The sequence below is a fragment of the Carassius carassius genome, chromosome 2, assembly GCF_963082965.1.
Source record: "Carassius carassius chromosome 2, fCarCar2.1, whole genome shotgun sequence".
Taxonomy (NCBI): Eukaryota; Metazoa; Chordata; class Actinopteri; order Cypriniformes; family Cyprinidae; genus Carassius; species Carassius carassius.
The window spans coordinates 10,742,971-10,760,840 of NC_081756.1; the positions used below are offsets into that span (position 1 = coordinate 10,742,971).

A 17,870-nucleotide genomic window follows, 5' to 3' on the forward strand; every position below is an offset into this window, starting at 1 on the left:
TACTGGCAGTCCCTTATGACAATGAACCATGGTATCTACTATAGTATTTGTAGATTTCCATTGTTACCACTACAGTAAACATACTTTAACCATGTATAAACAAAAATATAACCTAATAAATTGCAATTAAGTCGTATTGAATGTTACAATGCGTTTAAAATATAAAGTAGGCATTATTACCCATTGTACTCTTAGTAATAGTAAAAGTATCTGTATGGTATCGAAAACAAAATGAGAGGTATCGCCCATCCTTAGTTGTGAGTGAGAGCGCGGGCGCAGCCTCCGTATTGCCAGATCCAGCAATTATAAGTGTTTTTGGACTTGCCTTTTAAACATTTCAAATTTTAATAACAAAATTTTATGCAACAAGGATATGATTATAAATGATCATCCCTGCAAAACAGAAAACATCTTTCACTCTTCTATTGAAGTGTTTATAGTTTATATATTTAGTTGTATTTGTAGAAATTATTATAGCACAATTCTACAATTGTTTAACACCCCCCACACTAACCGGACCTAATTTTTAAAAGCCTGGCTACGGCCATGAATAAGACTCCCAAGTTATTCACACATGATTTAACCAAAACACACCATAGTTTAAATGAGATGTTTTAGGGGCTTCTGAAGGGTGAAACACAATGATCTCTCTCTCTCTCTCTCTCTCTCTCTCTCTCTCTCTCTCTCTCTCTCTCTCTCTCTCTCTCTCGCTCTCGCTCTCTCTTTTAACTCTAATTTAAATGTAAAAAAAATGTAAAGACATCCAGACTTTGATATCAGAAAGGCATTCAACAAGGAGTCCAAGCCATTCTTGTGCTTCTGCATTTATGTTTCATCCGCAAAACAATAATACAAGCCATGCTTTTCAAAAAATACACCCTAATGGAAGCAACAAGAGAAAACAAGATAGGGGGTCAAAATAGAGCCCTGGGGGACACCACATGTATGGAAGCATATGGGTAGCAATATTAAATTTGGAATGTTATATGCAAAATGACAATGCAATATGTAAAATGGCAATGCATTTCTGTATTTACATTTACATTTTCCAATACATTTGTGCAACGTATGGTGCAAAATGAAAATGAAAATTAAATTACATAATTTTCTTTTGCCATTTCACACACTAGTTTTAATATGTAAAATGAATACTAATTTTAACACTTTATAAGTTGCAAAATTAAAATGAAAATGTATTACAGAAATGATTAGATATGTATAACATGTTCAAGCAATAACTGTGGCAAAATTATCATTCAAATGCTATTTGTCTTAATTGCATTAACACTCACAGTCAAGACACTTACAATTGCATTTCAATTCAGTGTCCCGCAATAAATGTAGCAAAATTTAATGTGCACATTGAAAATGCATTCCGAGCCGATCACGTCTCCGCCCCCTTGCGCCACGTCAATCACAGCGTGAACCAGGCGGGGCTTGCAGAAGGTCAAGAGACTCAAGAAGAGGATTCAAGTAAGCAGGGGCGGGTCTACGTGGTGGCCAGGGGGCACCGGCCCCCCCTGAAAATCGATTGGCCACCCCAGGTGCCCCCCCCTTTAAGATGTATTGTTATTGGTTCACTTTATGGCCAATCATTTTATAGACTCTAGTGAAGTTCGCGATTCAAAGAAGTGCAGCATCGTCAGAGAAACAACGCTTGTCGCGATCTTGGACTTTTACTTCATCAAGTGTGGGAAGTCGAGACCATAGACAGTAAAAGAAACAGTAGTGATGGGAAGTTCGGATCATTATACCGACTCAGACTTTTGAGTCGCGTTCAGCAAAATGAACGAGTCATTTCGTTCATTTTAGCAAAATGTAATTAAAATATTACGTGTTACTTCCCCAACACATCTAGTACTTATGCAAACGTTGATCACACTACAAACAATACAAAACTAAAATGCTATAAAGATGCAGAAAATATTAATTAATTCTTTACCTGGGTCTTCAGTCTGTGTTTAACTCACCTCTTGTCTGACAAGTCTTCGGGTTCAAATCATTCCTTAATCACGTGACAGACGCGCTATTTCTGACATTTCTGTCACTGTGTTTTTGTTACTGTTTCTTGAGGATCTGTGGTGTGTTATTATTTTATAAATAAATAAAAAACCTTGTTATAAATAAAATATTGATTAATTTGTCTTTTTGACTGTCTATCAGTAAATAAACACTACACTATATAATAATATAATAATCCAAGTAGGCTATTTATAGCCTAGTTTAAATTTTAATCCAATTTTGAGTTTGCTGGTATAATAATTGCTTTTCCTAGGCAGACTTGACAGATTGGTCTAATATATGAATCTAATCTGAAGGGTGAACTCAAAAGACATAAATCATACAACAAGGTAATTTTTGAAGATTAGAATCCACTGTAAAAAAAAAAAAAAAAAAATCAAAGAGATGTCGCCGTCATAGAGACAACTCGTTCTTCCCTAGTCACATTAAAGATTCGTTCAACATGAATGAATTGTTCAAGAACGACACATCACAAGACACCAAACAAAGAGCTGGTAGGTAACCTTTATGTATGGTTTAACATGTTTGTATGATTTTCTCAGATCAATGTTTTTACCCTGTCAGGCTCTGCTGGTCGTGGTTGATTTCAATCGAATGTTGCAACTGTAATGTTCAGTCAACGTTTAATAAAACACAATAAAAGTAAAATACACTGTTTATTTTGTGACAGTGACCACATAACAAGATTGCACCAAATGACAATATGCACAGAATGTTCCATAATAATAATTGTCTGGTGACACGTTACTTGTTAATGCATGAGAGTAAGTCAGTTAGATAAATTGTCAGGCCTAACTTAGTCATTTACACATGACATGGATGCATTCTGTGCATTTCATTCACAATTTGAATTTTTTTTTTGTTTGAGATTTGGAATAACAGACACACATAAGTGTTTATTTTGAAGACAGGGAAGAGAGCAGTGCCAAGCCATGAAAATAAGTAAAGATATAGGGAGTTTCTTTCAAAGAAAAAAATAAAATAATAATTTATTCTCAAATTTAACTTAATGGATGTATACAGGGATGACAAAAAACTAAATTAATAAAAATGTGCTTTATTACTGCATTTGTTTACTGCAAACAACTTTATTCAAGTTAAAAAATAATAATAAAATCAATAGGATTTTTTTTGGTCACAGGCGGCCACCCCATTTGGAGGCAGTGCCCCAGCATGGCCCCCCAACTGAAAATGCTCTAGACACGCCCCTGCAAGTGAGAGAACATGGACAAGACAGTTGGTCCATGTACGTTTTGATCAATTTGGTTTATGGCTTCAATATTTCATTCGCACTTGTGGGCGGAACTGAAACGCTGCTTTCATCTGATTGGTCGAATCGCTCCACCTTCACTGTAATGTTAATTAGCATAATATTTGAATCAGATGTAGCTGGTTACATAATTCGTGCTGCTGCGACTTGCAAGAGACCCCGTTAAATTATTTCTAGGTTATAGTACTGTATAAATATTGTCCCACTGATGAAAACAGTGCAAATAGTTCTGTCTCCTTGGATAACAGTGAAGTGGAAATAAATATAGTTACATTTATGAAATAAAATTGAATAGGATTTTTTGGGAAGGTAAGTCTGGCCAGTTATACAGCAACACGAGTCAGACGAGTCTGAAGATCTGAGCTGAATTTGGTGAAACATTAGTTCTAGTCTGTGTCAATGACTCTCATAATAAATAATAATAATAATGTTACCAGTATTTTTCGGACTATAAATCGCACCTAAGTATAAGTGGCATCAGTCCAAAAATACGTCATGACGAGGAAAAAAACATATATAAATCGCACTGGACTATGTCGCATTTATTCAGAACCAAGAGAAAACATTACCGTCTACAATCGCGAGAGGGCGCTCTGGGGTAGCCTACAGGATCACTGAGCAGTATAGAGCGCCCTCTCGCGGCTGTAGGCTGTAGATCTTGGTTCATTTCTCTTGGTTCATGTCAAATTAATTTTGATAAATAAGTCACACCTGACTGTAAGTCGCAGGACCAGCCAAACTATGAAAAGAAGTGCGACTTATAGTCTGGAAAATACGGTAAATATATGTTGTCTTTCCCAAGCCCAACAAAGAAGACTAAAAAGAGAAACATCATTAAATTTAGTATGTAATAAAATGAATATTACTAATTTATTTCAGAAATGTAACAATATTAATTTTTACAACTATTTATTAATGTCACACACACATACCTAGTGCCGTATGACTTAAAAGATGAGAGAGGTAAATGTTACAGCCATGGAACTGTTCAGTCTATTATTGATTTTTATTTCCACTTCACTTTTATCCAAAGAGACAGAACTATTTGCTCTGTATTTTTCAGTGGGAAAATATTCATACAATACTACAACCTAGAAATAATTTGCAGGTCGCAGCAGCACAAATTATGTGCCCAGCTACATCTGATTCAAATATTTTGCTAATTAACAGTGAGCGGTGGTTTCAGACATTACAGTGCTTCACTCGCACTGACTCTTATTCTGTCTGAAAGAATGAAAAGACCGAGCTGAAGGTGGAGTGATTCGAGCAATCAGATGAAAGCAGCGTTTCAGCTCCGCCCACAAATGCGAATGAAATATTGAAGCCATAAACCGAAATGATCAAAACGTACACGGACCAACTGTCTTGTCCATGTTTTCTCACTTGAATCCTCTTGAGTCTTGAGTCTCTTGACCTTCTGCAAGCCCCGCCTTGTTCATGCAGTGATTGACGTGGCGCGAGGGGGCGGAGACGGGATCGGCTCGGAATGCATTTTCAATGTGCATATTGAATTTTGCTACATTCATTGCGGAGCATTGAATGGAAATGCAATCGTAAGTGTCTTGACTGTGAGTGTTAATGTAATTAAGAAAAATAGCATTTGAATGATAATTTTGCCACAGTTTTTGCTTGAACATTTTATACATATCTAATCATTTCTGTAATACATTTTCATTTTAATTTTGCAACTTATAAAGCGTTAAAATTAGTATTCATTTTACAGATTAAAACTAGTGTGTGAAATGGCAAATTAAATTTATGTAATTTAATTTTCATTTTCATTTTGCACCAAACGTTGCACAAATGTATTGGAAAATGTAAATGTAAATACAGAAATGCATTGGCATTTTAAATATTGCATTGTCATTTTGCATATTACATTCCAAATTGAATATTGCTACCCATATGCTTCCATACACATGGGGAACAACAACCAAGTGCAGTTGTCCTATATTGTCCGAAAAGCTTATTTTTTTTAAAGATATGATTGACACCTTTTTAGAGCAGGACCCATGTTGCAGCGTAATGTTTAGGGGCATAATAACAACCCAATGTGTAAATCTTTATCTTTTGGACGCATATATATATATATATTAAATTGAATTATAATGAAGGAATAAATGTCACTGAATGAAATGCAGAAAAGCTAGTTCATGCATTCATGACCTCTAGAATGGACTATTGTAATGCACTTCTAGGCAATTGTCCTGCTTCTTCAATAAACAAGCTACAGTCCAAAATGCAGCAGCTAGAGTCCTTACCAGGTCAAGAAAATATGATCATATTACCCCAATTTTACAGTCTCTGCAATGGCTACCTATTAAGTTCCGTATCAGTTACAAATTATCATTACTTACCTACAAGGCCCTAAATGGTTTAGCTCCTGCGTACCTAACTAGCCTTCTACCACGTTACAATCCATCACGCTCCCTAAGGTCACAAAATGCTGGACTTTTGGTAGTTCCTAGGATAGCAAAAAACAACTAAAGGAGGTACAGCTTTTTCACATTTGGCTCCCAAACTCTGGAATAGCCTTCCTGATAATGTTTGGGGTTCAGACACACTCTCTCTGTTTAAATCAAGATTACAAACGCATCTCTTTCGCCAAGCATTCGAATAATGTATCTCTTAAATTGTGACTGCAGTTGTATCTGATCAAATGCGCATTCTTATTTTTTAGCTTGGGTTAAACTAATTAATTTTACTTTGTTGGAACAGCAGCTATGCTAATGATGTCTCTATTTGTTTCTCTGTAGGATTTACACAAGCTCCAGTCTGGATCCAGAACACCTGAGAAAAGATGATGCTGACCCTCAGTGGACCTCAGATGATGCTAACCCTGAATCAACAAACAGAACTAACAAATATTGCTATAAGTGTGACTGCATCATATAATAATTGCTTTTAATAATGTTCATTGTCTGGCTGACTATGTCTTGTATTAATTCTTCTGAAAAATCCTGTCATATGCGCACAAACTGACAGTCACCACTTATAAGCTACTACTAAATATTGTAGAAACATAATTTTCTGTAAAGTTGCTTTGTAATGATTTGTATTGTAAAAAGCGCTATACAAATAAACTTGAATTGAATTGAACTGAATTGAACTGAAACTAATAAAAATTTTAGTCAAAAGATTCTTGGCATGGTATCTTTTCTGCAATGTTGAACCGGCCAGCGGTATATCTATATGTGACGAAAAGCATCTTATGGTTCTAAGCAGAGAATAATTTGGTGCACTTGTACACTGTCTCTATTAAATAAACTACAAATAATATTTATATATATGATAAACTAAATCAGTTGTGTAATATCACATTAAAACACTACTTTAACACTAAACACTACTAACTACTTCAAGTTAAAATGCTGGCTCAATTTAGATTAGATTAGATTAGATTAGATTAGATTAGATTAGATTCAATTTTTAGCTATTATATGTTTTTAAATCACCTATATGCACCTTGGCCTAGTGGCCAAATATATATATATATATATATATTTAAAATAACCCCCCCCCCCCCATGGGAATTATTACTCTAAGTTGAACTCAAAAGTTGGCGGCCCTGTGTTACTGTTTATTATATGAGCAAAGCAAACAAAAATGATTATGTAATTATGCAATTCAACATTGTGGAAGATATTGTTTTTCAGTTATTACAGTATATACAATACAGCATATAAGTAACTACTTAAACAGAATTTGTTGATCTAAAATAATTGGCAGAATTAGCTACTCAAATAAGATGATCGTTTTTAATGATTAATATGAGCTAATATACAATAATGTTTTGCCATGGCCTTGATACGTCAACCCCTGAATATCATATGTCCTTAAAGCTGGTGTTTCTTTCAACTCTTTGAGCATTTGGCGATGACGGGTGAAGACCAAAAGTTCACTTCCTCATACTACAAGAAAAAGAACATTCCAGTCAATATAATTTATATTTTCATATGGTGAATATCATAAGTAGTTTTAAATCAGGAGAGTTTAATTTGACAAACCTCAGTTACTGACACATCATCATCAGTAGTCTTGATTTGCTTATATTTATTTTCTGTTGCATTAATAAACTCTGTAATAAACGGGACAATGGTCAGCCCTCAAATGGTTTGAACAGAAATGTTCTAATATAGCACATTTAGAAGGAAAAATTATATTAAAATAAATGCTATACATGCTGTACATTTTACACCTCTCTTTGAAAAACTACTATGCTGTAACAAACTGTTTGTAGAAGCAAGACTAGATGAATTCAAACAAACACTTACCATTTGTACTCATGCCACACAGAAGAATATTGATGGTAATGTTTGATGTCAGGAGCACCGTAAGGCCAACTACAAAGAATAAGTCTGTGTCCTGGCTCTTGAAGTCTAAACCATGAGGAGTAATATTTGATATGTATCAAGGATTGTATACACAAGTATTTAGAAATAACAATTTGGAAATTAGTTGATTAGGGTACCTTCATATTAAAGTAAAAAAATTAATAAAAGTCTTTTCATGAAAAAAAGTTCATAATTTCGCACTGTTCCAGGAGACAAATATAAAGAATTTGTCAGAAAGGCTTAAATTCTCACACTTACCAGGATTGTGTTTAGAAATGTTTCCAAATAAAATCTCCCCACATGTGGCCAGTGCACAGTAAGTTCCCGTTTGTGAGGAACTGATCATTTTCTTTGGGAGGTTGTAAATGCAGGTCGGTGAAAGACAGTCAGCTTCAGATCTGCCCACACATCCATCACTTGTGTTTCCATGAACATAAATAGATCCTGGAGGATATTCTCCTGATCCGTGTTTGAACCAGTAGAGACGATGTTCACCTTCACGTCTTTCTAACTCAATTTGGATTGAACATTGCAGAGGAACATTTACCTCTGATTTAACTAATTCAATCTTGGGCAGCTTTAGACTCGTGGGTTTGCCGATTTTTGCTGCTAGAATGGATGATGTTTTGTATAAACAGATGTTTTTTTCATATCATTAATAAAAACTAACATGAAAGTGGGATGCACTGACTCACCTTTAATAACCAGATGAGTGCCATTTCCAAATGTAATGACATTAGAGAAAGAGAAAGCACAGTAGTACGTGCCCCAATCTGATTGTACAGTGTTCACAATCCTCAGATTAAAACTATCCTTCCCTCTTAACACATTAAAATGACTGCTGTCAAATTCATTGTGAAATTGGCTTTCTGATGAATGGAGAACAGAGGAAGCAATGAGACGTGGTTCTTCTCCAGTGACTTGCTTGTACCACAGTGCCATACTTAACCCTCTGGGCTTCTTCGTAAATGGGTCACACTTAGCTTCCTCCCGCCCGAAAACGGGCGAAGCCTTAAAATTGTACTTTACTTTTTCCCAGGATAACCAATCAAATATATTTTTGTTCTATAATGTTTTCTGATTATTATTTAGAATTTTTAGATATATTTATGATACTTTGCATTAATTATATAATTTTTATGAGCTATTTTTTCCATTAGAATTAATATATCATTTTTTATTTTATATTTATTTTTTAAAAAAAATTCAATAAATGCAGCATTTCACATCAAAATAGAGTGCCAGCCTAAAAAAAAAATGTTCCAGGAGAAGAACTTCATCTAGTGGCTTTAAAAAATAGCCACTTTTGTGTAATGTCCTGTACCAGCCTGTAGGCTGTCTATAGCTTCCTATATATCCTATGTAGAAAGGCTTTTTGATTCCTTTTGTTGTTTTAGACATGATTTCTCTATCTTATTCGGTTTTTTTATTTAGATATACATTTAGATATTCTAAAAGATGATTACTTTATTTTCTTAACAAAAATGTTTAGATAAGTATCAGGTTTTGCATTATGATTACAATCAAACTATAGCATTTGGTTAGAAAGGGAACACAATGTGTGTGTGTGTATGTGTGAGTGAATGTGTGTGTGTGTGTGTGTGTGTGTGTGTGTGTGTGTTGCATTTGAGCGAGAGTCTCTTTTTGTATTTTTTATTTATTTATTTTTGCATATTCTCAAAATTTGCTGTTGCAGTCTTACCAGTCTCTCTCTTTCTCGCTCTCTCTCTCTCTCTCTCTCTCTGTGTGTGTGTGTGTGTGTGTGTGTGTGTGTGTGTGTGTGTGTGTGTGTGTGTGTATTTGAGCAAGTTTTTTTTTTCATTTATTGATTTTATGTGGAATATTCTACAAATTTGCTGTTGCAGTCGCCAGTTTATCTGTGTATGTGTGTGTGTGTGCGTGGGTGTGTGTGTGTGTGTGGGGGGGGGGGATCTTATTTGCACTCTTGATGTTCTAGAGTGTCACCCCTTCATTGCTGTACACTTTTTTTCAGCACAGTTGCTGATCTGTAGCTTGTACCACCAAAAGTTTCTCTGAGTTTTCCTATTTTTTCGTATTTCCCATTCATTTCCTATGTCGCCCGTTTTCGGGCGGGAGGAAGCTAAGTGTGACTTTTTTTTTTACGACCCTTTAACATATCAGAATCATCTCCTTGATTTTTTTGTGTGTTCATATAGGTAATACAACAAAAGTCACCAAGTTTCATCCCCATCCGATGAAGCAAAAAAATTAAACATTTCAAAACGTTCAAGTTTTCGCCCGTTTTCGGGCGAAGAAGCCCAGAGGGTTAATTGTTTCGTTGTTAAAACGCAGGACAAAACCACAGAATCTCCTTCATGAACTGATACAACTGGGTCCAGTTGTATAATGTGTCCCACCACCACTGTAAAATAATTAACACTGTAGGTAAATTAAAACAGCAAAAAAGCAATGACCTGAAACATTGATATCTTAACAATTTTGAAAAAATAAATTTTAATTATTTAAATTTACATACTCACACACTTCAGTTAAGAGTAAAACCACCACACAAATTTGTTTCTCCATTTTCTTCTTCAGGCTGAGAAGAGACAATCATCAAATCATGTAATGTTGTATAACATACTCCTTGAAGTACGGCACTGTCACATGATTCTGTTCCGTTATCAGTCATTTCCTGGGCCTGACACAGTTCTGTATTCACCACACTTGCTACCACAGATTAGAATCATGCACTATGCTAAAATACAAACAAACATGTGCAATATACATTATTTTATGGAAATGGTATTTTTGTTTTTCAAGACCATTCAAATTCAAAGGTACAATGGCTATGTGAGCATTTTACACCCACCACTAAATTCAATTCCATACACATCCTTCAGTTCCTTAGCCTTTGCCTCACACAATTACTGATTTTTTTTAATAGAACTGATAGTTAAAGGTGTAATGTATGATTCAATGACAAATAATTTCTATGCGCAATGTCGATTTGATGTAAAGATGTTATCTGTTAATGTCAGCTCTGTTTTTGAAAGTTTCTAGAAGTTGTCCTTTAGCCTATCTTTTGTTAGATCATTTGTTAATGGCCTAATTTATTTACCACATAGCCAATGTGTTCACCCCTGTTTTCTCACATTTCTGGATTGGATATTATATTATCTGCATTATACTATAGTATAGTGATCTCTGTCTATATACTACAAATCTGGCATTGATTTAAACTAAATAGATACTAACAAACCTATAAATGGTTCTAAGGTCATGTGGGCCCTTGCACTAATAGTCTCTGCTGCCACCTTGTGGTTTTTGGATGTTGGTTCATGATCAGTTAATTTAGATCTGTTTGCTTAGATCAATTATTTTTCTAATTTTGAAGGTTACTCAAGACTCGTGAAATTTTACTTTAATATAAACAAGCATCTATGCATTGAGAAGGTAATGTCAGTTTTATTTTATTTTATCTTATTTGCCTCAGTCAGTATAGTTTGCTTGTTTGTATTAATTATTGATTGTGCTACACAACATTTTTTGTGTGAGAATTCTAAAAGAACATGTTTTCATTTAAATCATATAAATTTAATGGCAGTGAGGAGCAAGGTTTTTTTCATATTCAAATAATTCTTATATACAGCAATGGTGAAATACTGCACTATATTAGCAAAATATTGTACTATGATATCATTATTTCAATGTCTTTTAAAATTCATTGATTTATATAGTGATGTATCGGGGAAAATGTGTTGAAAACTGAGAAAAGTGTCCTTGTGGTGTTACTGTTGCCACAGTAATTTGTGAGAAAATTAAATTAAAAGACTGTTGTACTATTTCTTTAATTTATAAGGCATATTTCTTCACATTTTTTATGTATATGGCCTCACACATACAAACATATGTACAAAATTTAATATGAACAAAAATAAATGGTCTCTGGACAAAAGCAGGTCATGGGAAGTCAGAGCAGATCATATTACATATATATTTTTTTTTTTTACAAATGTTTATGATGACATTCTCTGTACATTCTTTAGTGTGCTTTTGCAGTTTTATGTTGCTATGTAGTGGCAGATAAATCTAAATAAAATAGATTTTCTTAAGTACCAATACTTTGCAAAGCAAACAGACACAGTTTTAAAGAGTAAAAAATAGAGTAAATAGAGTTAAAGAGTAAAATAGTTTTCAGCTTTGCTGTTGACATGCTAAACCAGAATACAGTGTGTCCTCAGGACGGCTCTCTCTCTTCACTCTCACTGAACTAATTTGTACAGTACTGTAAGTGATCTCCGTGTTCTAAAAAAAAATAAAAAATAAAAATAATAAAAAACTATTACCACAGTCAGATTACATATTACAGTCATATTTTATCATATTAGACATTATAGATGCTTTATCAAAGGCCTTATCAATTATTATAAAAATGTCTTATCATCAATTATTATCAAAATGTCTTATCATCAATTATTATCAAAATTTATATTATATATATATATATATATATATATATATAATTACCTTATTCATTAACCCATCATCATCATCCTCATTAGTAGTCTGTATCTGTTGAGATTTTCTCCCTGTTTTGAATAGAGATTTAACAGTTTGTGAATTCATTTTTAAAAGAGAGAAGTCATCGCTCACATATGGCCTAAGAAAAAAAATTCAAATATTACAGAAAATTTGATTAAGAAATTTACCATAACATTTCTATTACACTATTGATCAGGCAATTGTTTACACTATAATATTAATATAAATTAGGCTCTTTAATATAAGACTGTATAAATTCATGTAAATGCTTACCATTTTTCCTCATGCAACAAAGTAGAATGTTGATGGTAAAACTTATTGCCAGTGGTGCTGCAAGGCCGATTTTAATGAATAATAGTATGTTCTGACTCTCAAAGTTGTCTAAAGCAATAAATTAATAAATTAATAAATCACACAGGTATTTTGGAAAAGATAAAATAAAACAAAATAAAATATACAAAATTTATTTTAAAAAATCTTTTTTTTTTTTCATTTGTCACATAGTCAAAATTATGTTCAAAAAGTGACCTGAAATAATATTACATTTGAATCCAACATTGTAGAAGAATACACATTGTGACTTGAATTTATATTATTTTAGTGATAGATTTTTTTTTTTTTTTTGCAAGACATCATTTAGGTTTGTATTTTCTGCCGTAAAACTCTACAAACTGTTCTTTTGACTCTTGACTATGAAAACACATTTCCAAATATAAGTAGTAAAGATAATAAAATGCTCACACTTACCAGGACTGTGTTTAGAAACATTTCCGAATAAAATCTCCCCACATGTGGCCAGTGCACAGTAAGTTCCCGTTTGTGAGGAACTGATCATTTTCTTTGGGAGGTTGTAAATGCAGGTCGGTGAAAGACAGTCAGCTTCAGATCTGCCCACACATCCATCACTTGTGTTTCCATGAACATAAATAGATCCTGGAGGATATTCTCCTGATCCGTGTTTGAACCAGTAGAGACGATGTTCACCTCCACGTCTTTCTAACTCATTTTGGATTGAACATTGCAGAGGAACATTTACCTCTGATTTAACTAATTCAATCTTGGGCAGCTTTAGACTCGTGGGTTTGCCGATTTTTGCTCCTAGAATGGATGATGTTTTGTATAAACAGTTGATTTTTCCCCATCATCATAATAAAAACAATAATATGAAAGTGGGATGCACTGACTCACCTTTAATAACCAGATGAGTGCCATTTCCAAATGTAATGACATTAGAGAAAGAGAAAGCACAGTAGTACGTGCCCCAATCTGATTGTACAGTGTTCACAATCCTCAGATTAAAACTATCCTTCCCTCTTAACACATCAAAATGACTGCTGTCAAATTCATTGTGAAATTGGCTTTCTGATGAATGGAGAACAGAGGAAGCAATGAGACGTGGTTCTTCTCCAGTGACTTGCTTGTACCACAGTGCCATACTTAATTGTTTTGTTGTTAAAACGCAGGACAAAACCACAGGATCTCCTTCATGAACTGATACAACTCCGTCCAGTTGTATAATGTCTCCATATATTATCTTAACTGTTAATATATTGATGATATTTAGAAAAGTTTTAACCTTGTTTGTTAAATTTATATGAATATTACTGAAATGGCACTTACAGAATTCATATAAGAGGAAGATCATCACACAAAGTTGTCTGTCCATTTTATTGTCATCCAGATCATTCTGTGCTCAGGCTCAAAAAAAAAAGTAGCTCACATAGAGTAAACTGTTATATACACTTAAGATACCTTAAGATCACATGATTCTGTTCGTCAGCAAATCATCGCCCATTTCCTGAACTTGACACAGTTTTATGTGCAGAGCTTTCTACCCCCACATTAAATTATGTAAACAAAAATGGTTAATCCATTTAAAATATAAATTTTAGAACATCCATATATCATTTCTCTTTTTTCCAGAGAAGTGCATTTTATTTTATCAAACAAAGATTATTGTAAAACATGAATTTACATACTGTACACACTACACAAATAAAGTTAAATTGGGAAAGATTTAACTGTCATCCTCTAACAAATATTTATTATTTTTTATATTAGTAGTTTCATTCAGACCATATGTAAATTAAAATGCATTGCAACCTTTGACACAAAAAATCCCTGTCCATGGTCCTGAAATTATACAACTCTTGGATTTTGTGCAGATTTGTTAGCATAAAAAGCATTATCATATTTCAATATGATCAATAAATAAATGCAATATGATATCATTATATAGTTCATCACATTACTTATGATAAATTTTGATAAGCTTGCATTAATGGGCCAGTGTTTACATTCTTTATCACCTCTTCATTCTGCAATAGAACTAATCACCAATAAACATAATTTTATATTTTTAAATACAGCATATGACATTTTTATGTTTTTAAATATTTAGTGGGTCTGTGGATTGAATCTATTTTATTATTTAACTTAGCTATTGATAAATAAAGCTCCTGCACCACAACTTAAAGGTGAAGTGTGTGAGTTTTTCAGTGGTAAAGTACTTTTTAAAATACTTGCTACGTAATAAATATGTTAAAGTATCTTATTACAGTTCATACTGAGACAACTTTAAGTAATGTCAACTTTAAGTAACATTAACTATTAGTAGGTAATTTTGAAACACCGTGGCTCAGTGGTGATATCTTAATGTTAGCTTAAACGATTCTGTGAACCTATTTGCCTGAGCATGAAACCGTCTGACATTATTATTATTATTATTATTATTATTTTCAAATGTATTTGTGCATTACATATTGTACTTCATCTTTAAATTAAAAATTCAAATTTAAATTAGAACCGTTTACACACACGCATTTTTCTGTATTTCATGTCTATTTTTGTCCTGCCATAGACAGACACATTACACTAAGACAGGATCATGTTGATTTGAACTATAATTTACACAAACAATAAACTGATAAAAATGCACATCAGAAGTTAAGGTTCAACATGAGTTTGCATGAGCAAGCTAAACTGTACTTTTAAAAACTGTAAACCTGTGTTCAACTAGAGCAGTGTCCTTTGCGTTGTTTTAACTTGTTGTTGTTGTTTTTTTTTACTAGAGCAGTGTCCTATGAGAACAAATGTTACACTTGAAATCAAATGCCTTTATAGTTCACCCTCAGGCTTTCACAAGTGGTAGCAATGAACTAAGTCTAAGCTGCTGTAAATGCATGTGACTGCTTTTGACACCTTCTCTTTTTTTAGCAACATCAGACGCTGTGGAAACTTTTGACCACTAAGATTGAGCTCTACTGAAGGCAGCTTGATCTTTCCATTCTGTTTTGACTTTCATGCACTGACCACAAACACAACACAGAGATCAACAGTCTGCACTGTGAACTCTTAAATGAGGCTGCTGATCTCTCTGCTCTGTTTTCCACTGTAATGCTAAATAACACATAATATTAAAAACAATAATGAAAATAATATCCTCATGCATTTCAGTGTAATTAGTGTGATAAAATAGAAACTGACCATAACTACATAAAGCAGACTCTACCATCGATAATTTTTTACTGAAGTTGTTAAAAAATATATTAAAGCAACCACATAAATTCAGGCCCTTACAATCAATTTCATATCTGTTGTGTAATATTCTAATTCACAGTGTTATTTTTCTCTTCTTGTCAGTTCTTCCTGTTTTCAGCAGCAGGGGGAGCAGAATAAGTATAATTAAAAAATTGTAAGTTTTAAAATTTAAGATTTACATCTAATTGATGAGCTATGATGAAATCTATGCACCATACATATTTTATTATGCACTTATTTAACACTTATGCTTGTGCTGGAAATCATTTACTTAATAGGTGTTGTGGTCACCCGGTCCAGGCTTGTAAATCTCTCATGCCATTTTATCTTAATCTTGCATTCAATCATTTTGCCATCTTTTTTATTTCTTTTAATTAGCAATTGTATTTCTTCATGGAACTGATTGTTCGTAGGCTTATGAGCTTATGCACATCAGTTTTTGAGTAAAAATAAGCATTATTTGTGGATAATTTTGGCTAAATTCACTGAAAAAACTGGGACGCATAAGATCAGATCAGTGTGGCCTACGACCAGTTAGTTCCAGAATGAAATACAAAACTTGTGCTAACTGGAAGAAAACAATTTGATAAAAAAATTAGTTATTTGTTTATAATATATTTATGTAAACACAATAATTGGGGACATACATGAAGAAATATCTTTAGTGATATGTAACTAGTAAAACTGTCCAGTAAGATCTCAGATAATATTTTTTCTCTCTCCCTCTCTGTAGAAGTAGGGTGGGCTATTTGTGTTTTTTGGTATTGGAAAGGAATGTGAAGACAAAGGTTGGTGATTTTGTGTGTGTGTGCGTGTGTGTATGTGTGCGTGTGTGTGTGGCTTTGATGCAGCAAGAATTGTGAAAGAAAAAACAAATGGGTCTTGTGTTGTGGGTGGAAACAACTTAAACCATGATGCATGATCATGCTCACACTGAGAGCAAAGGTGCTGATCCATTTTCATTTTGTTACATTTAATATGTTTAATTTGTAAAAATATATATTTGTCACTTATTCTAATTATACGTTTGTGTGTGTGTGTGTGCGTGCGTGTGTGTGTGTGTGCGTGTGTGTGTGTGTGTGTGTGTGTGTGAGACTTGGGTATTACACTGCTATAGCAACATAAGTGTGTTTTATTAGCTATTTCTTGAGTATTCCTAATTAAATAGCTTTAAAACTTGTAAAAATGCAGAAAGTTTGCGTGAGGGGTAGGGTTAGGGTAAGGGGATAGAAAATACTTTTTGGACAGTATAAAAATCATTACGTCTATGTAGAGTCCCCATAAATCATAAAAATCCACATGAGTGTGTGTTTATTTCACAGGGACCATTCAAAATAACATTACTGCATATTGTTGAGCAGCAGCTCTATATACTACTATTACAAACATAAAAAAATATTACCAACAAGCAATATAAAATTCAAAATACAGTAATACTTAATGTGTAAAAAACTACAAATAACCAATTAAATAAAATAACTGTACTCTAAATAATTAATAATTACAAGACGTGACGTATGAATCGTGCATTAAATATGTATTTTGATCCAATTATACAAGATACAAAGCTGATCCGCTGATGTTCACCGCAGCAGGTTTAACTCTACACTAAGCAGGTTTTTCCTGTAACTCACTCAGCAGGATATGATGTCATTCACTCACACAGCCTCTCTTTTAGTTTGACTCACGTGTTTGGCCTGACTGCTTTCCATAAGATTTCATCTTCTCTTATTTTTCTGATGGACTTTAATGAAATTAAGAGATTTTTCCGGGTGGGAGTAATGTTTTCTTCTGTCTCTGATTTTAATCATGAGTAAAGCTTGAGCCACACAGTGAGGAGGGAGAGAGGGGGCTGAGTGGGGGTCAAACAGGCTAAAGGTACTGCAGACAGTCTCATGCACATCAAATGGAAGAAGACTGTCTCAAGCTCGTTTGTGTATTTTGAGCAACTGATTAAATCTCACCACAGTACTGGGGTGTAAACTGGGGTGTGATCTTGTGGTTTGTGGTGTAGATCTTATCAAACATTAAATTAGATCCCGTCACCACTCACATTCGAAACAAATAAAAATAGCATAATTGTGTGTTTTTATCCCTATCCATGTTGCAATGGTATCTGAAAATGAAATACAAAGAGCACGGGGGTCTGTTTCTGTCTTTTTGTGAAGAAAAAAACGTGGCATATTGCTCAAATAACA

At 33.7% G+C, this 17,870-nt stretch overlaps 1 protein-coding gene across 1 annotated transcript; it reads right to left on the bottom strand.

The window, feature by feature from the left end:
• Nucleotides 1–7,146: 7,146 nt before the first annotated feature.
• Nucleotides 7,147–13,234, bottom strand: LOC132098517 (uncharacterized; the record flags this gene model as incomplete). The annotated part of the gene is made up of 8 exons (XM_059504604.1): nt 7,147–7,203; nt 7,300–7,397; nt 7,885–8,235; nt 8,322–8,575; nt 9,919–10,026; nt 12,131–12,179; nt 12,406–12,513; nt 12,880–13,234. Coding segments are annotated over 8 exons (1,380 nt in total), but the record flags the coding sequence as incomplete, so codon positions are not given.
• Nucleotides 13,235–17,870: the final 4,636 nt, after the last annotated feature.